The sequence below is a fragment of the Dicentrarchus labrax genome, unplaced genomic scaffold (assembly GCF_905237075.1).
Source record: "Dicentrarchus labrax unplaced genomic scaffold, dlabrax2021, whole genome shotgun sequence".
Classification (NCBI taxonomy): Eukaryota; Metazoa; Chordata; class Actinopteri; family Moronidae; genus Dicentrarchus; species Dicentrarchus labrax.
The window spans coordinates 7613183-7632444 of NW_026136722.1; the positions used below are offsets into that span (position 1 = coordinate 7613183).

Below are 19262 nucleotides of genomic sequence, written 5' to 3' on the forward strand. Positions count from 1 at the left end.
ATGAACACAAACAATCAACAGAGAGATGTATTATCCAACCTCAAGCCTATACACACAGACGCAGTTCACAACTTGCATGTAGTATTTGTTTCCTCAACACTGCTGCTGCCTGTTTGTTTCTTTAATCTCTCTGTTTATATTTCTGCGTCCAAACCTGTCAGTACAACTCCAGCTAGAGCAATTAGCATGAGGGGAAAGCAAATAAAATGTCTGATGAAAGCAAAGCCTGGATCCTGACCTCATTCTGACTGAATCTGCTGCTAGCCAGCACAGAGTCATTTCCAAAGCTGTGAATTCCTCAGTGCCAAGCTGGCCTCTCTTTGGATGGATTTACAATGGCTGTTTGTGCTTCAAAACATATCATTATTCTATATTTGCCTGGGTCATGTCAGTATCCGCAGACCTTTTGTTTGAGTAGTTTTACATCTCAGAAGACGCAAATTGCAATCACAGGTTCTATAATGCTTAACTTTGAAACGTTTATAGCTATATTGCTTAAAGGAAACGTTTGACATTTTAGAGCTGAGACACCCTTGTTTGCTTTTCTTGTCCGGAGTGAGATGAAGACATTGATATCACTCCTACAGATTGCAGCCGACTAACTTAGCTTAGCGCAAAGACTAAGCTGAAACAGAGGGAAACAGCTAGCATTGCTCCGTCTAAACGTTACAAAATCTGCTGACCAGCACCTCTTAAGTTCATTACTTAACACCTTGTATCTGGTGTGCTTAAACAGTCCAAAAAAAACGACTGACAAATCACTCTTTTGTGTGAAGTTTAGGTACTGTTCAGTGGATTTAGTTAGTTCTGCACAGGGGGAGTACTTGTCCCCGTTTTTTATTTCATAATGATAATATTTAATGATTTTTCACCGCCGCATTGAAAATGTCCCCGATTTTCATTTCAGAAATCTGGTCACCTTATGTTTTGTGCTATGCTAAGCAGCTAAGTCTGTTAGCTAAAGCGGATGGTGCACTCATAACGGTCAAAAAGTTGAGGTTGGAAAGCGCTATTGAGACACTGCTCACCCTCAGTGGTCGCCATTTTAGCTATGTAGCGGAAGGGGCAACATACATGACGTCGGCGTAGAAGGTGTAATTTCTACCTGCATTTCATCAACATCGTGATGAAATCCAGTGAAAAAGAAGGCGGTGTTGGTGCTAATGCTCTCTCCGGTTGGAATTCACCGTAGAAGAAGGTGACGCAGTAAAATGTTGCAATCTTCATTTCCGGTAAGTGCACAATGGCTGTGCTCGATTTGAGACCTGCTGAAATTAGCGCACTACACAAATATGTATGTATTGTGCATAGTGTACATAGAAGTGTACTAAAGGAAGTATTCAAATTCAGACACAGCACAGAAACTTCCTGGAGTCTCGACTGGTTGGAGCCAAGCTTGCTGTTTCCCTTTATTTCTCTGTGCTAAGCTCAGTTAGCATGTTTAGAAAAAGTCCAACTTTTCCTTTAAGTAAAGTTTAAAGTAAGCAATCTCTATTTTCTCTCAGGATATAGAGGAAAAGCAGATAACATTTAAAATCCTCAATTAGCCAAGACAGCATGTTTGCCAGATTCATTTATTATCTCTGTCTGAAACATACTGTGGCCCCGGGGCCGAGTGTGAGTGTGTGTGCACCGCTTTCTCAGACAGATTATCTACCTCAGCTCCCCTTTACCTCTCTTTCCATCCCCTCACGCATTCAAACAGCTGCTTGGTGTGTTAGTCAGGTTCAAAGTCTCAACTCCATCTTTTTGCCAGAAGAAACTCTATACGTGCGCTAACTTTACACAGTCGGGGGAATATCCTGGTGCTGATCCTTCCTGTACAGCCCCAAAAAGGTGACACACTCTGCCTCCAATACTGTATTCATGGGGCAGGACGGTCGCACGGGCCCCTCCTCACTTCAGGCCCATTGTTGCAGAGTTTTGTGTTGGGAGACTTGTCACCATGTCGGCTACGTGTTGCCTCAGTGTTGAGTCTCAGGGTGCAGGGAGAGTACAAGAGGTTTTGGATAGACGTCCTCGGGGCTTCTCTTATTCACCGGGCTGACTGAGACATCTATCACACGGGTTCAAAGGGGCAAGGAGGATTTTCCTCTGTGGGGTCAGCTTACATGTGCCTGTAGTTCATAACAATTTGCTTTTCAACAGGATTTTTAATTAAAATTGTATGTTAGGAAAACATTTTTGTGTAAGAGAGGGTATGTAGGTAATTAACTTTAAGCATACCAAGTTATCCCAATGGGGTTTTAGTATGCATCAATGGGTTTTTTATACATGATGTATGTTAATAATCCATATCAGAATTTATGTTAGACATAAAAAAAAATGTTTTTGCCATATAGATATAAACATAAGCGAGCGCCTATATGTAGGCATGTTTATCTATAGCTTGAGGAGGGAGGGGTGGAGACTTGTAAAAAAGGGCGTAGGAAAAGCAGAGGAGAAACCTTCCATGAGAGATTGGTAGACCTCAGAGCGCACAGATACAGCAGGCTGCTCCTCTGACTGCAAATAAACGAATCCTGATAAATGACATAACATTCTCGACTGACACGGAATAAATGTGGTCTTTTCTGAGAGAGAAAAAAAAGATAGAGATTATGAGGATCATTTCTGTGCCCTTCCATCGCTGCCAGAAGCTCTCCATGTGATGCCTCACTTTTGCGCAACAGGTTCTGCGAGATACATTTAACAAATTATCAACTCCGATCCATGTAGGAAGAAGAAGCATGCTGTCCCCGTTTTGGCACTTTGGCATCGAGCAGGAGATCAACTCATGGGATGTAGTGGATGCAGAGTCAGGTTCAACTTTGGCAAGGTGCTGTCCAAAGTCTCGGTGTTCTTTACCATGGTCCTGATCTTCACCTACTTCTTCTACTGCCTCACCGGATTCTGCGATTCGGCTCCGAGAACTTTATACAGCCAGCGACCATTAGACTATGACATTTTGGACGATCGTCGTCGCATTTTGGACGACCTGCGACCATCGCCGCGTTTCCTCCCCGACGCGCCGTCTCAGCGGAACCGCACAGCCTCCGCGGACGCAGAGCAGGTGGACGCGGCGGAGCAGCTGGACAGCGCAAAGGAGGGCGCCCAGGGCAACGGCATCCCCGTGTCCAACACTTTCGGGTCCAAAAGGTTTCCGCAGGCGATTATAATTGGCGTGAAGAAAGGAGGAACCCGCGCCCTGCTGGAGTTTCTGCGCATCCACCCGGACGTGAGAGCGGTCGGCGCGGAGCCTCACTTCTTCGACAGGTTTTATGATAAAGGACTGGAGTGGTACAGGTAGGGAAGAGACAAACACACACACACACACACACACACACACACACACACACACACACACACACACACACACACACACACACACACACACATGTGCACCCAAGTTTAGGTTGTTTTGCACGGACTTTTTAAACCACTAATATGAGTCATATTATAGGTCCAACAGAGTCTAAATGTGAGCGTTATAAACACTACTACACTGGCTATAAATTCACTATTGGATGGCACAAACATGCTTTAAGTCCCACTAGGACTATGATAAGGGTTTTTATTATTATTATTATTAAACCTTTTTTTGAATTGCTTTTCAAATATTTCAGTATTTAAAGATAGGCTACATTACACATATACTGTACAGATTATACAAAAAAAAAACAAACAAAGAACATGCACATTTCTCTTGACAGTGTGTAACACAGGGCTATGATACAATATTACAAGTCAAGTTCATCCTCTGATGCACAGAGAACAGGGATGGGACACTTAAATATCAAATAACATCATACTGTCATGGTGATCATCTCTACTTATCACTTCCAGATAGGGACCTCAGTTATTTCTAAAAAACACTTGGACTGTACATAAAGAATCTATCCTAGCCAGCTCATCTCTCTTTTCTTTGAAGCCGACTTTCTCTTTTGCCTCAGCACTATCTCGCTTCCCGTTATGAGGGCTAATTTCACCCAAGAACATGCTTGTGAGGACAGGATAGCCTCCACTGGTGAGCTGCATTGGACCCCCCAGTGAACCCCTCACTGAACGTCTATCATCTGTTGACATGACCAGATGTCATTTCACATTCATACAGCATGTGGGCCAACGTGCCCCTTTCTTTGTTGCATCTTCAACAGCTATCATCCTCACTAAGCCCCATCATAAAATTTGGCTGCATGTCCCGGGCTATGGAGTGCCATGACTGTACTGCGTTCCTCCAGGCTTGAATATCTTTTTTTCCCATGTGAACTTAACACTCTCATACCAGGGGATTGATGTTTTTTCTAAGCTCATTATAAAACCTGAATGTCTCCACCTCTAGGCGGTCCAGCTTAATCGCCATATCTCCAGAATGCAAGGGGAAAGAGTTTTCTTTCTATCTCATGTTGTTATACAACTCCAACTTCCAAAAATCTTTCCTAGTTATATTATATTTAGACAGCAGCTGTTCAAAACCCATTAACAATATCCCTGCTCTCACCCAATAATCCCCCATGATAGATTTTGAAATTAATTTTCAATAACTTATTATGCTAAAGAATACGACGCGTTTTAAAACCTTTCCAATTAAGCTTCGGATGCCATCTCTGGATGATGTACTGCAGGACGAATGCTCAGAAGAGCAGCAGTGGTGTCCCCGCCAACAGGCAGTCCCCGTGCAGAAATGCTGATGTCTCCTTGTCAATAGACTGGACAGCCATACACTGTCAGATCACCATAAGCCAATATTCTCCCTACATGCTGCACTGTAGATCAAAAGGCTAGTGGGGTCCCTAAGGAGCACTTCATCATCTTGACAGTCATCTAAACACCATTTATACACTTCAACGTGACATTAACATTCCCACCTTGTTCTTAGTGATTACTCTAATACATTTTTCACATATAAACCTGACTGATCCAATTAATTCATAATCAGGTCTAGGCTGCACATCACAATGATGCTGTTTTTACAGTTCTATACATGGCGGCACATAAAATGTTCGTCGGCTACTGTCGCACTGACAGCAGCTGATTTGAGGCTGACCAGAGCTATCATTTGGGTGTAGTTTAAGGCCCTAAAGAAGAAGGATTTAGTTTTGGATGAAGCTGAATCCTGATCATCTCCAGATGTTCCACAAAGCTCCTGGAGAAGGTCCCAGCTTAGCTCAAACCTCTCCCCAGTGTCAGAATACTATTTTGGACCTGTGTGAGCATTAAAGGTGCCATAAGGAGACAGCCAGGTTTGACAGGATGATGAGCACTGAAAAACAAACGCTGATGTAGTTTAATCTTCTTGTGACTTTTTTTTTTTTTAAAACCCCCCATAGCTCTGTGACATATGGAAACACTTTCACCACTGATAATTTTAGCATGCTGCTAAGCTTCCTCTCTAGCTTTCTCATAAACACACACACGCACCACATGCAGGTTTGCGCTTTGCTTCCTTTTCTACAACTCTTCTTTTACATGTCCCTCCTCCTCTGCTGTCTCTCTAGACCACATTTGTCCTTCCTCCCACAACCTTCTCTTACTCTTTCTTCCCTCGTGTCTAGCTCCTAACTTCTCTGTATTCTTCCTTTAGTGTGGAGGATGTCTTTATGTGGAAATACCTGTGGCAGACCTGGTGTTTCCAGGCCATGTTTTATGTGTGTTTCTGTGTGTTTTAATTAGCCTGACTGGTGCTGTAAAGCTGTTAGGCTTTAACGCTGTAGTTTTGTTAGTGCTGTAACACAGCAGCGACACTAACATGGTCTGTGAAAGTTAGATTAGTCATATGTTAACTCATGATTAATGATTGTTTTCATTATGGATCAATCTGCTGATTATTATCTCAGTTAAGATTTTTTTTAAATAAAAGGCACATTCATTTGAGCAAACCGTGAAGTATTCAAATTTCTTGTTTAGTTTAATTAACAGCATAAAACCTAAAGCTGTTCAGTTTACTATCGTGTATGAAAAAAGAAAAGCAACTAATCCTTAGATCTGAGAAGCTAGAACCAGACAATATTTGGATTTAAAAGTGAATGAAAGATTAAAGAACAAAACAAAAGAACAAAGACTTCATGTGCAAAATAAAATGATGAAAAAATGTCTCAGCATTTGTAGGTGTTGATTTGTCACAGGCGTTTATATGGATTTAAAGGTCCAGTGTGGGACATTTAGGAGGATTTATTTGCCTGAAATGGAATATAATATTCATAGGTATGTTTTCATTAGTGTATAATCACCTGAATATATGAACCAAGCGGGTCTACTTCCATGGAGTCTGCCATGTTGAACTGCCATGTTTGTACAGTAGCCCAGAACAAACAAACCAAACACTGGCTGTAGGTTGATTTTTGTGTTTTGTGGTCAGCGTAGTTTCTCCTACACACTAGCCCATTCTCGTTCCCAGGTTGTCAAATACAGACGCAAGCTGCAATCTGTGACTTCCTTAAAAAATTGTTGACCTGTGTCCTTTAACAAATTACTGCAGGACAGATGATCCAGTTAAACCAGGTCTAAAAATACTGGTTTTGTTGATTTTTAACATGAACATATTTCTACTTTGGATAGAAGTAGACATAGATGAAACTAGAGGTGGAGAAGAGTTGGAAGGATTATCAACGACAATAGAGACAGCAGCAATGTGATCGTGGGGGAAATCACTGAAAAATGACACCCCTGTTGTCACTGAATCTGAGAGAGAAATTGGGAGAAAATCTGTTTGTTGTCATCGGCAGTGACCCACAGAGAAACCGCTGGAAGTAGTAGAGTGTGGCGGTGTGTGTGTGTGTGTGTGTGTGTGTGTGTCAGTGACAGCAAGAAGTCATCCACATGGAACAAGCAAGTCCTCCTCACCTGACTGTCAGTGAACAGAGGGTCACCTGTCACATCTGGAAACTAACACACACACACACACACACACACACACACACACACACTGTGTATGACGGGAGCTGAAAAGCAACCCTGTCATTTTATCTTGTTGAAGTTTCTCACATCATCTTCAGCTCTCGGGTCAACAGGATCACGTTTCTGTGATTCATATGGATATAAAGATTTCCATGGATCATTAATTTAATCTTAGATAGGCACCAATTAACCTACATTGTATTATTACTTTATCGACTCTCCCATCCAAACACTTATGACCTTTGCATGCTTATATTTTAGCCATAATCAATATAAAACGTTTTCAAATGCCTAGTCAGAATCTCACAATAAGAAATAAAAACATAGCCTCTGCCAAAGACTCATGGTTTCATATTCTCATATTCGACAGCAATTTGTGCGTTGTGATACTCCGCCGGCTTCCACATGTCTTGGATAGAGAAATAAGCACGAACTGCAGGCGATTTTAGCAGATGGATGAGAGTCGTGTGTCATATATTTGCTGTCAGACATTGGCTATCTGCATGCTGGAGACACTTCATAGACGCAGCAATGTTCTCCCGAGCATGGTGCTCCAACAGCATTGTCTTCGGCGAGACAAACTCATTCATGTGTGTTTTCCATCACTTTTATCTTGAATGCTCCAGTCTTGCTCTCTCTGTCTTTCCTCTCCACCCAGTCTGTCTCTCCATCCAAACCCTTCTCTCGTTTGCATGTGTGCATATGAGCCCATTACGGGAATGGAAAAGCCACAAATAGTGCATTCAAAATGAGGCAAAGATTTAATGAATTTCTGTGTTGTTTTATGGCTTTAAGGGGACTTCATGGAGTGATGGGTTTCATATGAGACTTGAGAGCCACCGCAGAAAACTGAAAAACCTCAGCTTTCCATGGCACAATGGCTCTGATTGTCACGGTTTTGTCACCATGACGTGGGCTGGAATGAGTAACACACAAGTCTTTTATTTAGCATCTTCAGTTCCTTGATGACGTTAAAATGAGAACATTTGTTGTTGTTGTCTTGTAGCAGGACAAGCAGTTGTCTTTTAAAATGAAGAGTGTGCTTGCACTAATCAGTTACACAGCTTTGAATCCAGTAACATCCTAGAACCTGAATGACTCGTCCCCCTATATTTGATTTATGAAAAGATCATTTATGCATTTCTATTTGAGGAAAAACACTAGTCCACAAGTTCCATCAATATTTTGAAAGCTTGTCAATTAGCTGACCTACAGTCTTGACACTAAAGGCCATGCCAGATCGGATTGCTATTAAAATATATTATAAATCCTTTAAGGGCAGCAGCACAAGGGCAATAAGTTACATTGCTCCTTAAAGAGACATGGATTTTTGTGAATAAGGGTAAAAAGTGATGACGACAGAAAATGAGAGAGAACTATGCTGGTCTTTAAGATTGGGTCATTTGTGAAATGCTTCTTTTTAATCAGTTAGATCAGAAAGGTGATGATCTTCTAACATAAAGCCACAAAAACCTCTTCCTGCTTTTAATTTTACTTCTTTAAATCTAAATCTGACTGATATGTTTTTCACTTCGTTTTGGAATCTGTTACAAAAAAAATTGAAAAAAATTGACTTTTAAAAAATGTATATCAAAATTGCATTTACTAACATCAAAATAACCTTTGACCCCTTGCGTATTTCTGAACAAAAACATTAAAATCCATATAGAAATCCATATAAATGCATATTTTAAAGGATGTTTTTTTTAGATTACCGTTTTATATTGTATAAAATAAACCTACCCATTACAGTTTATAAAATTAATATACTTATGTAATAAAATTAAGCTGTATTCAAAAAGAAAATCAAAGTCATTTTGAGAGACACTGATCAGGCATTACCGCACAATATTTGATCTGTATATTGAACAGAAACTGTTGGTTAAATAATCTTAAATGATACATAATATTTTAAATATAACTTTTATATATATATAACTACATTTTTGTAGTGTTGAGTAATGATGGAATAACATCATTTGCTGCTTGCTTAATATGCTCTGGTAGGCAGAACATTTTCTCGAAGGTCAGATTCAAATACTTACCATGTCGGTCTGGATTTCTGACAGTTGACATGGAGAAAAATGGACTCTAATGCACATGGAGCAACGTTTTCCAGAGTGAGGGTGATTTTCCTCACACCTCATTCTGTGTCCAGCCCCGAGGCCATTAGTGATAGAGGCTGAATATGACTGATTGGTGTAACAGACCAGGAAGTGGTCTCTGTAGTTTTGAGTTGTATCGTGTTTTAATGGCGAGGGGGGTTTGGCTGGAGTTGGGTCTAGGTGATGTTATAGGGTTTGAAAAGGCTCGCACTCACACCCCATATGGTGGAAATTATAATAATTTGAGGTACATTGTGGTACATTGTAGGGCGCCTGTTAAAGTATGGGGAGGTTTCAGTCGTGTCGGACTGCAGTGAGGAAAATACTGTGTGAAGAAATAATGGTTTTGTTTCAGTTGGCCGAAGTGAAATGTTTCAGATACTTGGTAGTCGTGCTCAGTTGTGCTTCTATTTCCAGAAAAGAATAACAAGAGTTTGAAAACAGGCAGGAGAATTCAGTGAAAATAATATTACCCCAGGGAAATTTAAAAACAATTGTTTCATCACACATAGTCAACAATTACACGGTTTAAATGGATCCAAATCTATAAAGTCTGAGTCTGATTCCCATAACTGTGATAAATGACTGGGAGAGCCGCAATCATAATATTTTCTCCAGCATCAGGCAAATATCAGCACTAGAATTTGTAATTAAATTTCAATACCGTTGGGGCACAAACAACTATCAGGTACTGAGTCATAGTCTTGTTTACTTATTCTCTGATTAGCTTTTTCCAGATTTACACAGTATTTTATTCAGATTATGTCCTTTTCCGGCTCGTCTCTAGGCACAGTGGTGCTTTGAGTCATTGTGTCAGTGTGCCCACGGTGACAATGCTAGCATACTGTAGGTATAACATTTACCATGTTTACCATCTAATTATAGTGTGTCAGCGTGCTAACATTTGCCAATTTACAATAAATACAAATAAAAAGTTCAGGGACTGGCAAAGTTATACAATTTATCATGAGGGGGACATCATCCAGTAGTTGTTGAGACATTCAGTATAAGGGGTTTTGTAGGGGGGAAAAAAATGTATTCGTCAATTTGAGATGTAAAAAAAAAGCCTTGTTTTGGCTTTAGCATGGGTGTAGACCTTTTTCAAACAATACCTATCCCTGGTCAGCGCTCCTACTCTATTGAGTGTCACTGCTACTTTCATGTGCCGAATTCTGACATCCTGTTAAGACCCCTAATTGTGACTGGACGCCCATATGCCATGCACTTACTAATTAGCCATTGACCAACAAAAAGTATTTCATTTCTTTATAGAAAAGCCCACACACACTCACACATGTGCATGATTTTACCCCCTACCTACCTACCCACCCACTCTCTCTCACACACACACACACACACACACACACACACACACACACACACACACACACACACACACACACACACACACACACACACACACACACACACACTGGTATCCTGCTGCAAACCACCAAAAATGAAAATGTAAAACACTGTAGTCTCTGTGGAAGTACAGAGCTTCAGCTTACCTCCTGTTGAGAAAACCTTCCTCTCCCTCCATTAATGCACCATTATTCATAGGGGGAAAAAATGATAACAATGTATTTAAATCTGTGGGTGGCAACAGTCTTTCTGCCAGTCATGTTGTTTCCCAGAAGGATTTAACCATCCACTTCCTCTTTCTGCCTATGGAGAGAGGTGATGGGTGTCGGCAAAAGCGCCGGAAATTCACCTCAGGCTGACAGTTCACATCAGGTGTTTAGTGTGTTTGTGTGTGTGCTGAATATTACTTTAGCTTTGATACACACTAGCGGTTGTGACACATTGTTTATAACGTCGTGGCTCAGTCTCAAGGTCATCCCCAGGCTACGTTTGGTTTTATACACGATTTGTTTCTTTCCAATTTTGGCATTTGTGACACTTTGAGGCCTCTCCGCTTGCTCAGGTTTCTGTTCAGACAAAGAACACGGAGACAGCATGGCGGCATTAGCCCTCAGTATCCCACAGACAATGATGACTCCTCTTGTGTGTGCAGGGTTTTGGGTATATCATCTCGACAGTGTCAGTGGCATGTTCACATGCTCTCATGGTCAACCATTATGCTTTGTCACTGTAGTGCACCAAGCTTACACTTAGTAGTTTGACATTTTGAAAATACCCATTCACTTTTTTTGCAGTGAGTTAGGCTAGATTTCTGTTATATGAAGCTATCTGTATAAAAAGAAAGTGTAAAAAGGAAGTTTCAGTTTTGCTGGGGGTTAAGTCTTGCCACAAAGTCATTGCTCCTGGCCAAGAAAATAGTCTGGCAAATAATCCCACATAAAACCGCAACTTTTGTTCACACTTTTGGATGACTTGAACAGGTATAATGTATTAATTTGTGAGCTTAAGAGGTGCGGGTAGTAGGACTTTAATACCAGTGGACACAGCCAAGCTAGTAGTCTTTCTGCTAAGCTAAGCTAACCAGCTGTAGCCTTATAATAGGAAGGAATCAAGGAAATGTATTTATCAGTATACAACACAAGGTTGTAAAACAAAATGGAGGGTTGTAGTTCCTTCATCCTACACACATATAAAAAGCTAATAAAATTCATAGAATAAAATATGAAATGAAATAAAATAAATCAATATATACAGTTATTTATATACATATACATACATACACATAATCACCCAGGAAATCATTCTGTAGTGCATTTTTTGAATTTGCATCTTGGGGAATTTAAACAGCAACAACAAGATAGTATAGATAATATGGCTTCATCTTCACATAAAAAGAAACGGTGTCCATCCACTTTGACTGTGTTTGAGCATCATCGGTGTAAACACAGGGTCCATCTACTGTCGGCTCCGAACACGGTCTGCCCATCCAGTGGTTGATCGCAGCATTAATCTCCTGAATCCGGTCAATTTGAACAATTTCGGCTTCGCCCTTAAAAATCAAACCTCATCAGACATCATTCACTGATGTTTCAGCAATAAAACCGAAAAAAACACATATTAAAACAAAAATGTAGCAAGTTTGGAAGGAGCTACCGGCCGCTGTATCTACACATCCAGCCGTTGCCATAGGGATAGATAGTAATTCCTTAATATCTTTGAATTGCTCTTTTAGCTGCTTGTTGAAATTTCTTTTGTGTTTTTCTGGTCAGAGGGAAACGGCATATGTTTCAACTAGGCATGGAGGCGTTAATTTAAATTTCCCACACTCATCCCGTCAGCCTGACGGGTTGTCCATGGCCCTAAGGCACCTTCTGTCACCCTCGGAGCGTAGCAGAACTGCTGGGAAATGTTTTCACTCAGTTTGTTGTTTGCTCTTCTTTACGACCTTGATTTTCCACTGCCTCATTAATTCAGTCTCAGTTATTAAAGCGTTTGGACGTAGAGACGCCAGAGAAGAAGTCTCCTCCAGCAAGTCAGTGTTTAACTTAGATGGTCCAGTAAATTGGTATAATAACCCATGGAATTTAAGTTTTTTGCTTCAAAAATGACATGATAATTGGATTTTAAGGATCCTTTTGTCTACAATCAGCTCTACTCTCCATGCAGGATTCTTTTTGTGAGGGCGCTACAGGGGGATGTAGCTGCAGCACTTCAGCGAGAGAACCCATAATCGCAAGGGCAGGAAGTCTCTTGGCCACATCCTTGTTGCCAGAGTTGGTATTTAATCTTCTGATCCAGACTGCCGAGAACATATCAGTAGTGTAATCAGCGCTGTAGCACTTCGGGGAAGAAAAGCACTACATCCTTTAAGCAGCAGGGAGTTCCAGACTAATGTGGCTAGTCAGAAAGGCTTTCCAATACTGGACTAAATAGAAAACATCTTTGTGTCCTGAGTTACTCTCCTTGCACACTTAGATGCAGTAGACTAAAAGGTGTTTTTACTTAACTTATATGAGAGGGCTGTATTTGTAAAACATATATAACATTACAATAGATTTGCATGCGTGAGAGAAATTGACAAGAAATTAATCATCCCTGATCTGTTTACAGTTTCTCCTGACACCACATACAGGAGCAGATTTATGATAGAAAATGGCTATTATTGATTCTCTGATAATGAGACAGATTGTGATGAGGGAGATAGGGACCCGAGGAGAGAGGGAGGAAAGCCATAATTCATTAACTATTCATGAGTATGGAAAGACAACTTATGGTCAATTACTGAAGTGACACTTATGTCAAGGAGTGAAGGACAAATCCAAGAGTATGGATGAGAGAGGAAAGGACAGAGAAGGAGAAGAGCGCTCAGTTTCTCATCAGTAAACACTGACACCTCTCTGCTTGCATGAGTGTGTGTGTATGTGCAGACACACACGAGCTCACACACACAGTGAACAATCCGTCATATAGAGACAGACGTATTGATTAGACACAGATAAACAGGGGACAGACAGGCAGCGGTAGGCCATTTGCAGCTCTTGTAGTTGGACAATAATCAATTAATGGTCTTTTATTATAGGGATCATTTAATGGGGGTGGAGTGAAATGGCTTAACTTTAAGTAAAGAGGGAAACTCGAAACTTACACAACTCCAGAGACGTCTTTATTCCTCCTTCACACATTAATGATCATGGATTCTCCATGTGACAACAAAAACTTTTTCAACAACAGAAGGTTCTTCTTCATTTGACTCCTGCTTCAAACCACAGTCAAACGCTGCCTATTGGAAGGTCAGATTCATCAGCCCTGTTAACACTTATGCCTAACTCTAGTTCTCTCAGCTGGAATATAAATAATAAATAATGTTGCTATACTGCACTCAAGACTCAAGTGAAGTCACTCTTTCTACTAAAGCTGCACAATTAATAGAAAGATTATCAAAATCGCAATGTGGTCAAGTGCAATTAACGTAAAATGTGCAACAAAACAAAGGACCTGGCCTACAAATCTTTTTGAAATGAAAATTGTGATCCAAAAATGGTCATTCCCACTAAGATGAAACCGCAATTGCAATATCTGATCATTGCAATATTATATTTTACTGTATATGGCAAACCAGAGTGTGTGTTTTTTAACTAAATGGCTCCAATTGATTAACATTTTTTGTTTTTGTTGATTTATTATCTTAAAGGGTCAGTGTATAACATTTAGCTATTGGCAGAAATAGAATATAATATTCGTAGGTCTGTTTTCATTAGTGTATAATCTCCAGAGAATAAGCATCGTTGTGTTTTCGTTATTATTATATCATTCCATAGCCACTTTTATCTACTTTGCCTTTTTTTAGATTGTTTCATGGCCACCGTAGTTTCTCCCTCATGCTTGGAAGGAGATAGTGAAGTGAGGAAGTTGCGACACTGGCCCTTTAAAAACAAACAATGGGACATTGGGACTATTGAACCGTTACTTAATAAAAACGCTGGTTTTTCTTTTTAATAATCCTCGAATAAGCATTTGACCACAAACAATCTAACAAGAATAACTGGCAAAATTAAAATACATTTTCCTTGGACGTTATCCAGTGATCTACATTTCTGAGTGACCTCTTATTTGGACTCTAGGCAGACTTCCAACATGGAAGAAATAAAGCACCCAGACTTTACTTGTGTATTTTAAAGGAAGCCACATGAAAGATCTCTGTTTCCAGAAAACAGTATAAGATGTGTTGAGTAAATTAACTACAGACAATTCATTTGCTTGTTTTAAATATTGCCCATCATCCATGTCATGCAAAACAATTTGTCTCTGAAATCAAAATCCACCACAAGTTTGCCTCATGCAGTCTGTCAATGTCAAATGAACATACACAAACAAATGCTGGATCTGTCTTAATACCCACAATGCCTGATTGCCAGATAGTGCTGAAATAAAAGCAGTCTGTGTAACAGACAGGACAGATACTTTGAACTGTGAGCACATGCTGATTAATCAAATCAGTGACAAAGAACTTTCTTTTTTTCTTACAGTTTGTAAAGTAGAGAAGAAACTTAAAAACAAAGACAAATGTACAATATAAATTGATAAATCAGTAGATTAGTAATTATTAGTTTAGATTAATATACATCAATTATTAGGCACAATCTATCTCTACGATATAGCAGCATAAAATTCTGCATGTCTTTTTACTGCCCCATTACAGACAGCATCTCTCCTCATTGCAGCCACATGTTCAACACACTCGCTGAGCTCAGCAGCTTGCCATCCTGGTTGCACTTCCTGCAGACTTTGGTCTGTTTGGGTCCTTGTAGGAACCCGTAGGGGAGGTAAAGGGGGGGGCACACTTGCAGGAAGAAAGGCGGGAGGGGGGATCTGTAGGAAATTGCTGTTAAGTGGTTCTTGAGGCTTTGTGGTTTTGACTCATCAGGCCCATAGTGAGTGGATGGTCCTTTTGTACAGGCCTTACAGTGAGACTCAGATGGGCTGTCTGGGGCCCTGGTACATAAACACACTACAGTGGATGAAGCTTTAATCACACAGATTTTGGGGTGCTTTAATGTTTAGTGTATATAATGTGTTTATGTTATCTCTTGATGTTCTTTTCACTGAAGCCAGTAAATTAGAATTTGTACCCCACATGTGATTAAATTGCAGAGTGGGACGATAGATCAGACCTGGGCTCGCTTTAAAGTTACACTGGTTGAAGATTGAACTTTAATGCAACCATACATACAAACCATACCATACAAGCCGTACTGTACTGCAATTTCACAAAATGTAAAGCGATAATGCTACTGTCATTTTTTTTAAAGCTGTATTAATCACTATTTTGATATTAAGAATTGGTCAAACACCAGTGTGTAATGTGAAAGGGGTTGCTCATAGTGATCCACAAAGAAGTGTCACTCAGCTCTGCTGTTCCCCTCAGTGTTTCAGCGTCTTTTAGCTAATTGTTTTGGTTTTACGGCCCACAACTTTACTATTTTGGTTCACTCTCACCGCTCTTATTATTGTTGCTCCTACATTTAGCAGACGGCTGCTATTTGTTTTTCCTCTGTGTCTGCTGGATGTGTATAGTAAATGTTTTTTACTCATATCAACTTTATATGTCCGCAGTAATATGTCACTGTTGTGTTTACAGCTTGTTCAGCTCCCCCAAGTGGCCCAAAAAAAAATCTGAATTCTGTGTCTGACCAGTTTCTTCTTTTTACTTAGAAACCTGATGCCTCGGACGCTGGATGGCCAGATCACCATGGAGAAGACCCCCAGCTACTTTGTCACAAAGGAAGCTCCTGGCCGTGTCTGCACAATGAACTGCCAAGCCAAGCTCATTGTGGTGGTCAGGGATCCTGTGACGCGGGCTGTATCTGACTACACCCAGACCTTGTCCAAGAACCCAGGCCTTCCATCCTTCCAGAGCCTGGCATTGAAAAACGCCTCCACAGGTCTGATCGACACCACGTGGAGTGCGGTGCGCATCGGCCTCTACGCCAAACATCTGGAGAACTGGCTTCAGCACTTCCCCTTGTCTCATTTTCTGTTTGTTAGTGGTGAGCGTCTGGTGTCTGATCCGGCTGGGGAGATGGGTCGGGTTCAGGACTTTCTCGGTCTGAAAAGGGTTGTTTCAGACAAACACTTCTACTTCAACCAGACCAAAGGTTTTCCCTGCCTGAAGAAGCCTGAGGGAAGCAGCAGACCTCGCTGCCTTGGAAAGTCCAAGGGCAGACCCCATCCCCAGATCCCCACAGAGGTCCTGCAGAGGCTCAGAGACTTCTACAGGCCCTTCAACCACCGTTTCTACCAGATGAGTGGACAAGACTTCGGCTGGGACTAACAGAGGAGATTCCTGTCACAGCCCAGATAAAAAAATAAAAATAAAAAAAGTCTCTTACTTTATGGAGTGACTGACAGTTTAATGCTCCACAGGGCTGATGTTCTCAGGGACGGGGTAGAGAAACTCTCCACAAACTGAATTCTGCCTCAGTGGAATAAACATGACATGCAGCACACGAACTGTCACTGTTTTGTTGTAGAGTAGAAGCCGACATGGACACAGTGCTGCCAATATGTAAGTTACGAACATAGTTAATGGCTTAGTTATTAAACCATTTTCTTGCTTGTATGTTAATGTTATTGCCATATGGAAGTTAGAAGCAAACTAGGTACCAAAGGGAAAGCAAACATTGCTTTTGAATATAATTTTTGCCTTTTTTTTTGTTTTGTTCATAAAATAAGCTGATATTTATATTTTCTGTTGATTTGAAATACAACAGTTACAGATTTCTTTTATAAAAGAAACGTATTTATTACATGACAAGGCAAGACATAAAAGTGATTACACTTTCATTGACAGGACATTGGGAAAGAAATGTCATACTCCATGATGAACCACTATTTCTTTTGAATTATCAGCAGTGTTACTTTGACTGCATGTGTATTTTTTATTACATTTACTGTTTCCAGATGCTCTTTAAAATGCTACATATCTGATATTGATTTCTCAGTACAGTTGCAGTTGATATACCAATGATACCTCATCTGTAAATAATAAATGTGTAACAATGATCAGAAAACACGCATACAAACATTCCATTTGTAGGTATTTGTAGATATTTTTCCCTTCAAAGCTACGTCACTATTTTAATGGCCTTGGACAGAACCAGCTGTAGCCTATCCGCTGTTATTCAATTCATATAATTACTGTTTTGATCTATGATTATTTTGAACCATTTTAAACTCCACGTGTAAACACAAAGCACAGTCGTATGTATAAAACCTCAATTCTGTCTCTGACTTTTTGTCTTGTGAAGTTTTATCTGACATGGCATCCAGAGTAGGTACAATGTGTTATCCTTTTTTCCTTTCATGTGTTACTGTAAGTTATCAAGCAAACTGAGGAGCTTTCTATAAATACTGCTAGAAGAATGATATATTTGGCCCACAAGTGAATCGTAATCCAACAAATGTAATAAATGTAGCTGAAACCTATGCCTATTCTAATCTCTATTTTTGGAGGGATCAGCCACTGTTGGCTTAAACCCCTCCTCTGGACAGCATTTTACATTCATAGCTTAGCACCCGAAAGCATGGCAGGCCTGTCAAGCTTTGGATTTTCCACACGTTGAAGCGGTGTGCATGGGGCTAGTAAGAGAGATACTCTCTCTCTAAAGAATGTGGCTGGTGGTGACCCTTTCTGCAACTAAAACACATGAACCGAAGTGTAAGAAACTGTATGAAACTGTGGTTAGCATGTCCCCTAACTTGCTACCTAAGTCCAAGTAGCACATCATTAAATAACTAGGTGACATTAGTTTGAGTTTGAGTTATGATGAAAAAAAAAGGTTTTCTTCTTCACTTACAAACATGGCTACATATAGCACTATAGTGGTAAAAAAAAAAAAAAAACCTATAAGATTGCATCCTAAATTATATTGTACCCCAATTAAACAATATATGCCAAACAAATGACAAAAAAAAACCCAACAGCTATAGAGCTGCTGTTGGCATGCAACTGGATGGGGCTCAGCAGCCTCCCAGTGAAAAAAAAAACACCTCGATACTCGATTCCCTGTCGTCAAACTGGCCTCCATCGTCCCAGTCTGCCTATGCTGTTTACCTTTGAGCTTCCAGTCCCGATAGAATCAGCTAATAGGTCCACTACAACTGCTTGACCAGTGGGACGTAACACACAGCACTATAGGTTACCACAGCAAGTCCTAGCTGTCTACAGGAAATACATAAACATGTCAGAGCAAAAACCCATCTGATTTCCATTTTATGTGCACTTCAACACATAGGCTACTATGTAAGTTAGACAGCCAGCAACAGAGTTTTCTTTAAATACAAAGACTAACTAGCTCTACACTCCGATACAAGAACAAAGCTGTTTCTTTATTTTCATGTTTTCTACGTGGATCATCAATCGTTGAGGATACTGACCTTAGATGTGGCCATGTACACTTAAGACCAATTTTACAATGTTCTCATTTTCACATGAATAAGCTGCAAACATTAAAAAGTCACTCGTTGTTTCAGCCCAAAAAATATTAACATTCACCAGCTAGAAAGCACCTCTGTTGTACCCATTGATAGTATATATACATTGCAGTACAGTACTAATGTTTTAGAATGCTACCTAACGTTAGTTACTTGCCACAGTAAATAGTGGTGTTCTAGAATAGAACGCGTAACAGGCGTAGCAACAGTAACTAAGGAGGACAAGCTTTGTGAATGGTCAGTTCTTCCATGACAGTTCAGTCAAAGTGAAAATGTCTCTCTGCCCGTCTTTGTCTAAGCCGGCTGTTCCTCACTCCTTTATTTATGCTATAAAAACATTTGCTCCCTTAATTTTATTTTTTCACTAGAGAGAACTCTCACTCCGTCTCTTCCCTCTCTTCCTCAGTCTACTCTCACACAGCT

General features: G+C 40.3%; 1 protein-coding gene across 1 annotated transcript; it reads left to right on the top strand.

The window, feature by feature from the left end:
• The first annotated feature begins 2351 nt into the window (after positions 1-2351).
• Positions 2352-17831, top strand: LOC127356169 (heparan sulfate glucosamine 3-O-sulfotransferase 6-like). The gene is made up of 2 exons (XM_051387719.1): positions 2352-3285; positions 16059-17831. The coding sequence occupies exons 1-2, from the start codon at positions 2777-2779 to the stop codon at positions 16675-16677; spliced, it is 1128 nt and encodes a 375-aa protein (XP_051243679.1). The 5' UTR covers positions 2352-2776; the 3' UTR covers positions 16678-17831.
• Positions 17832-19262: the final 1431 nt, after the last annotated feature.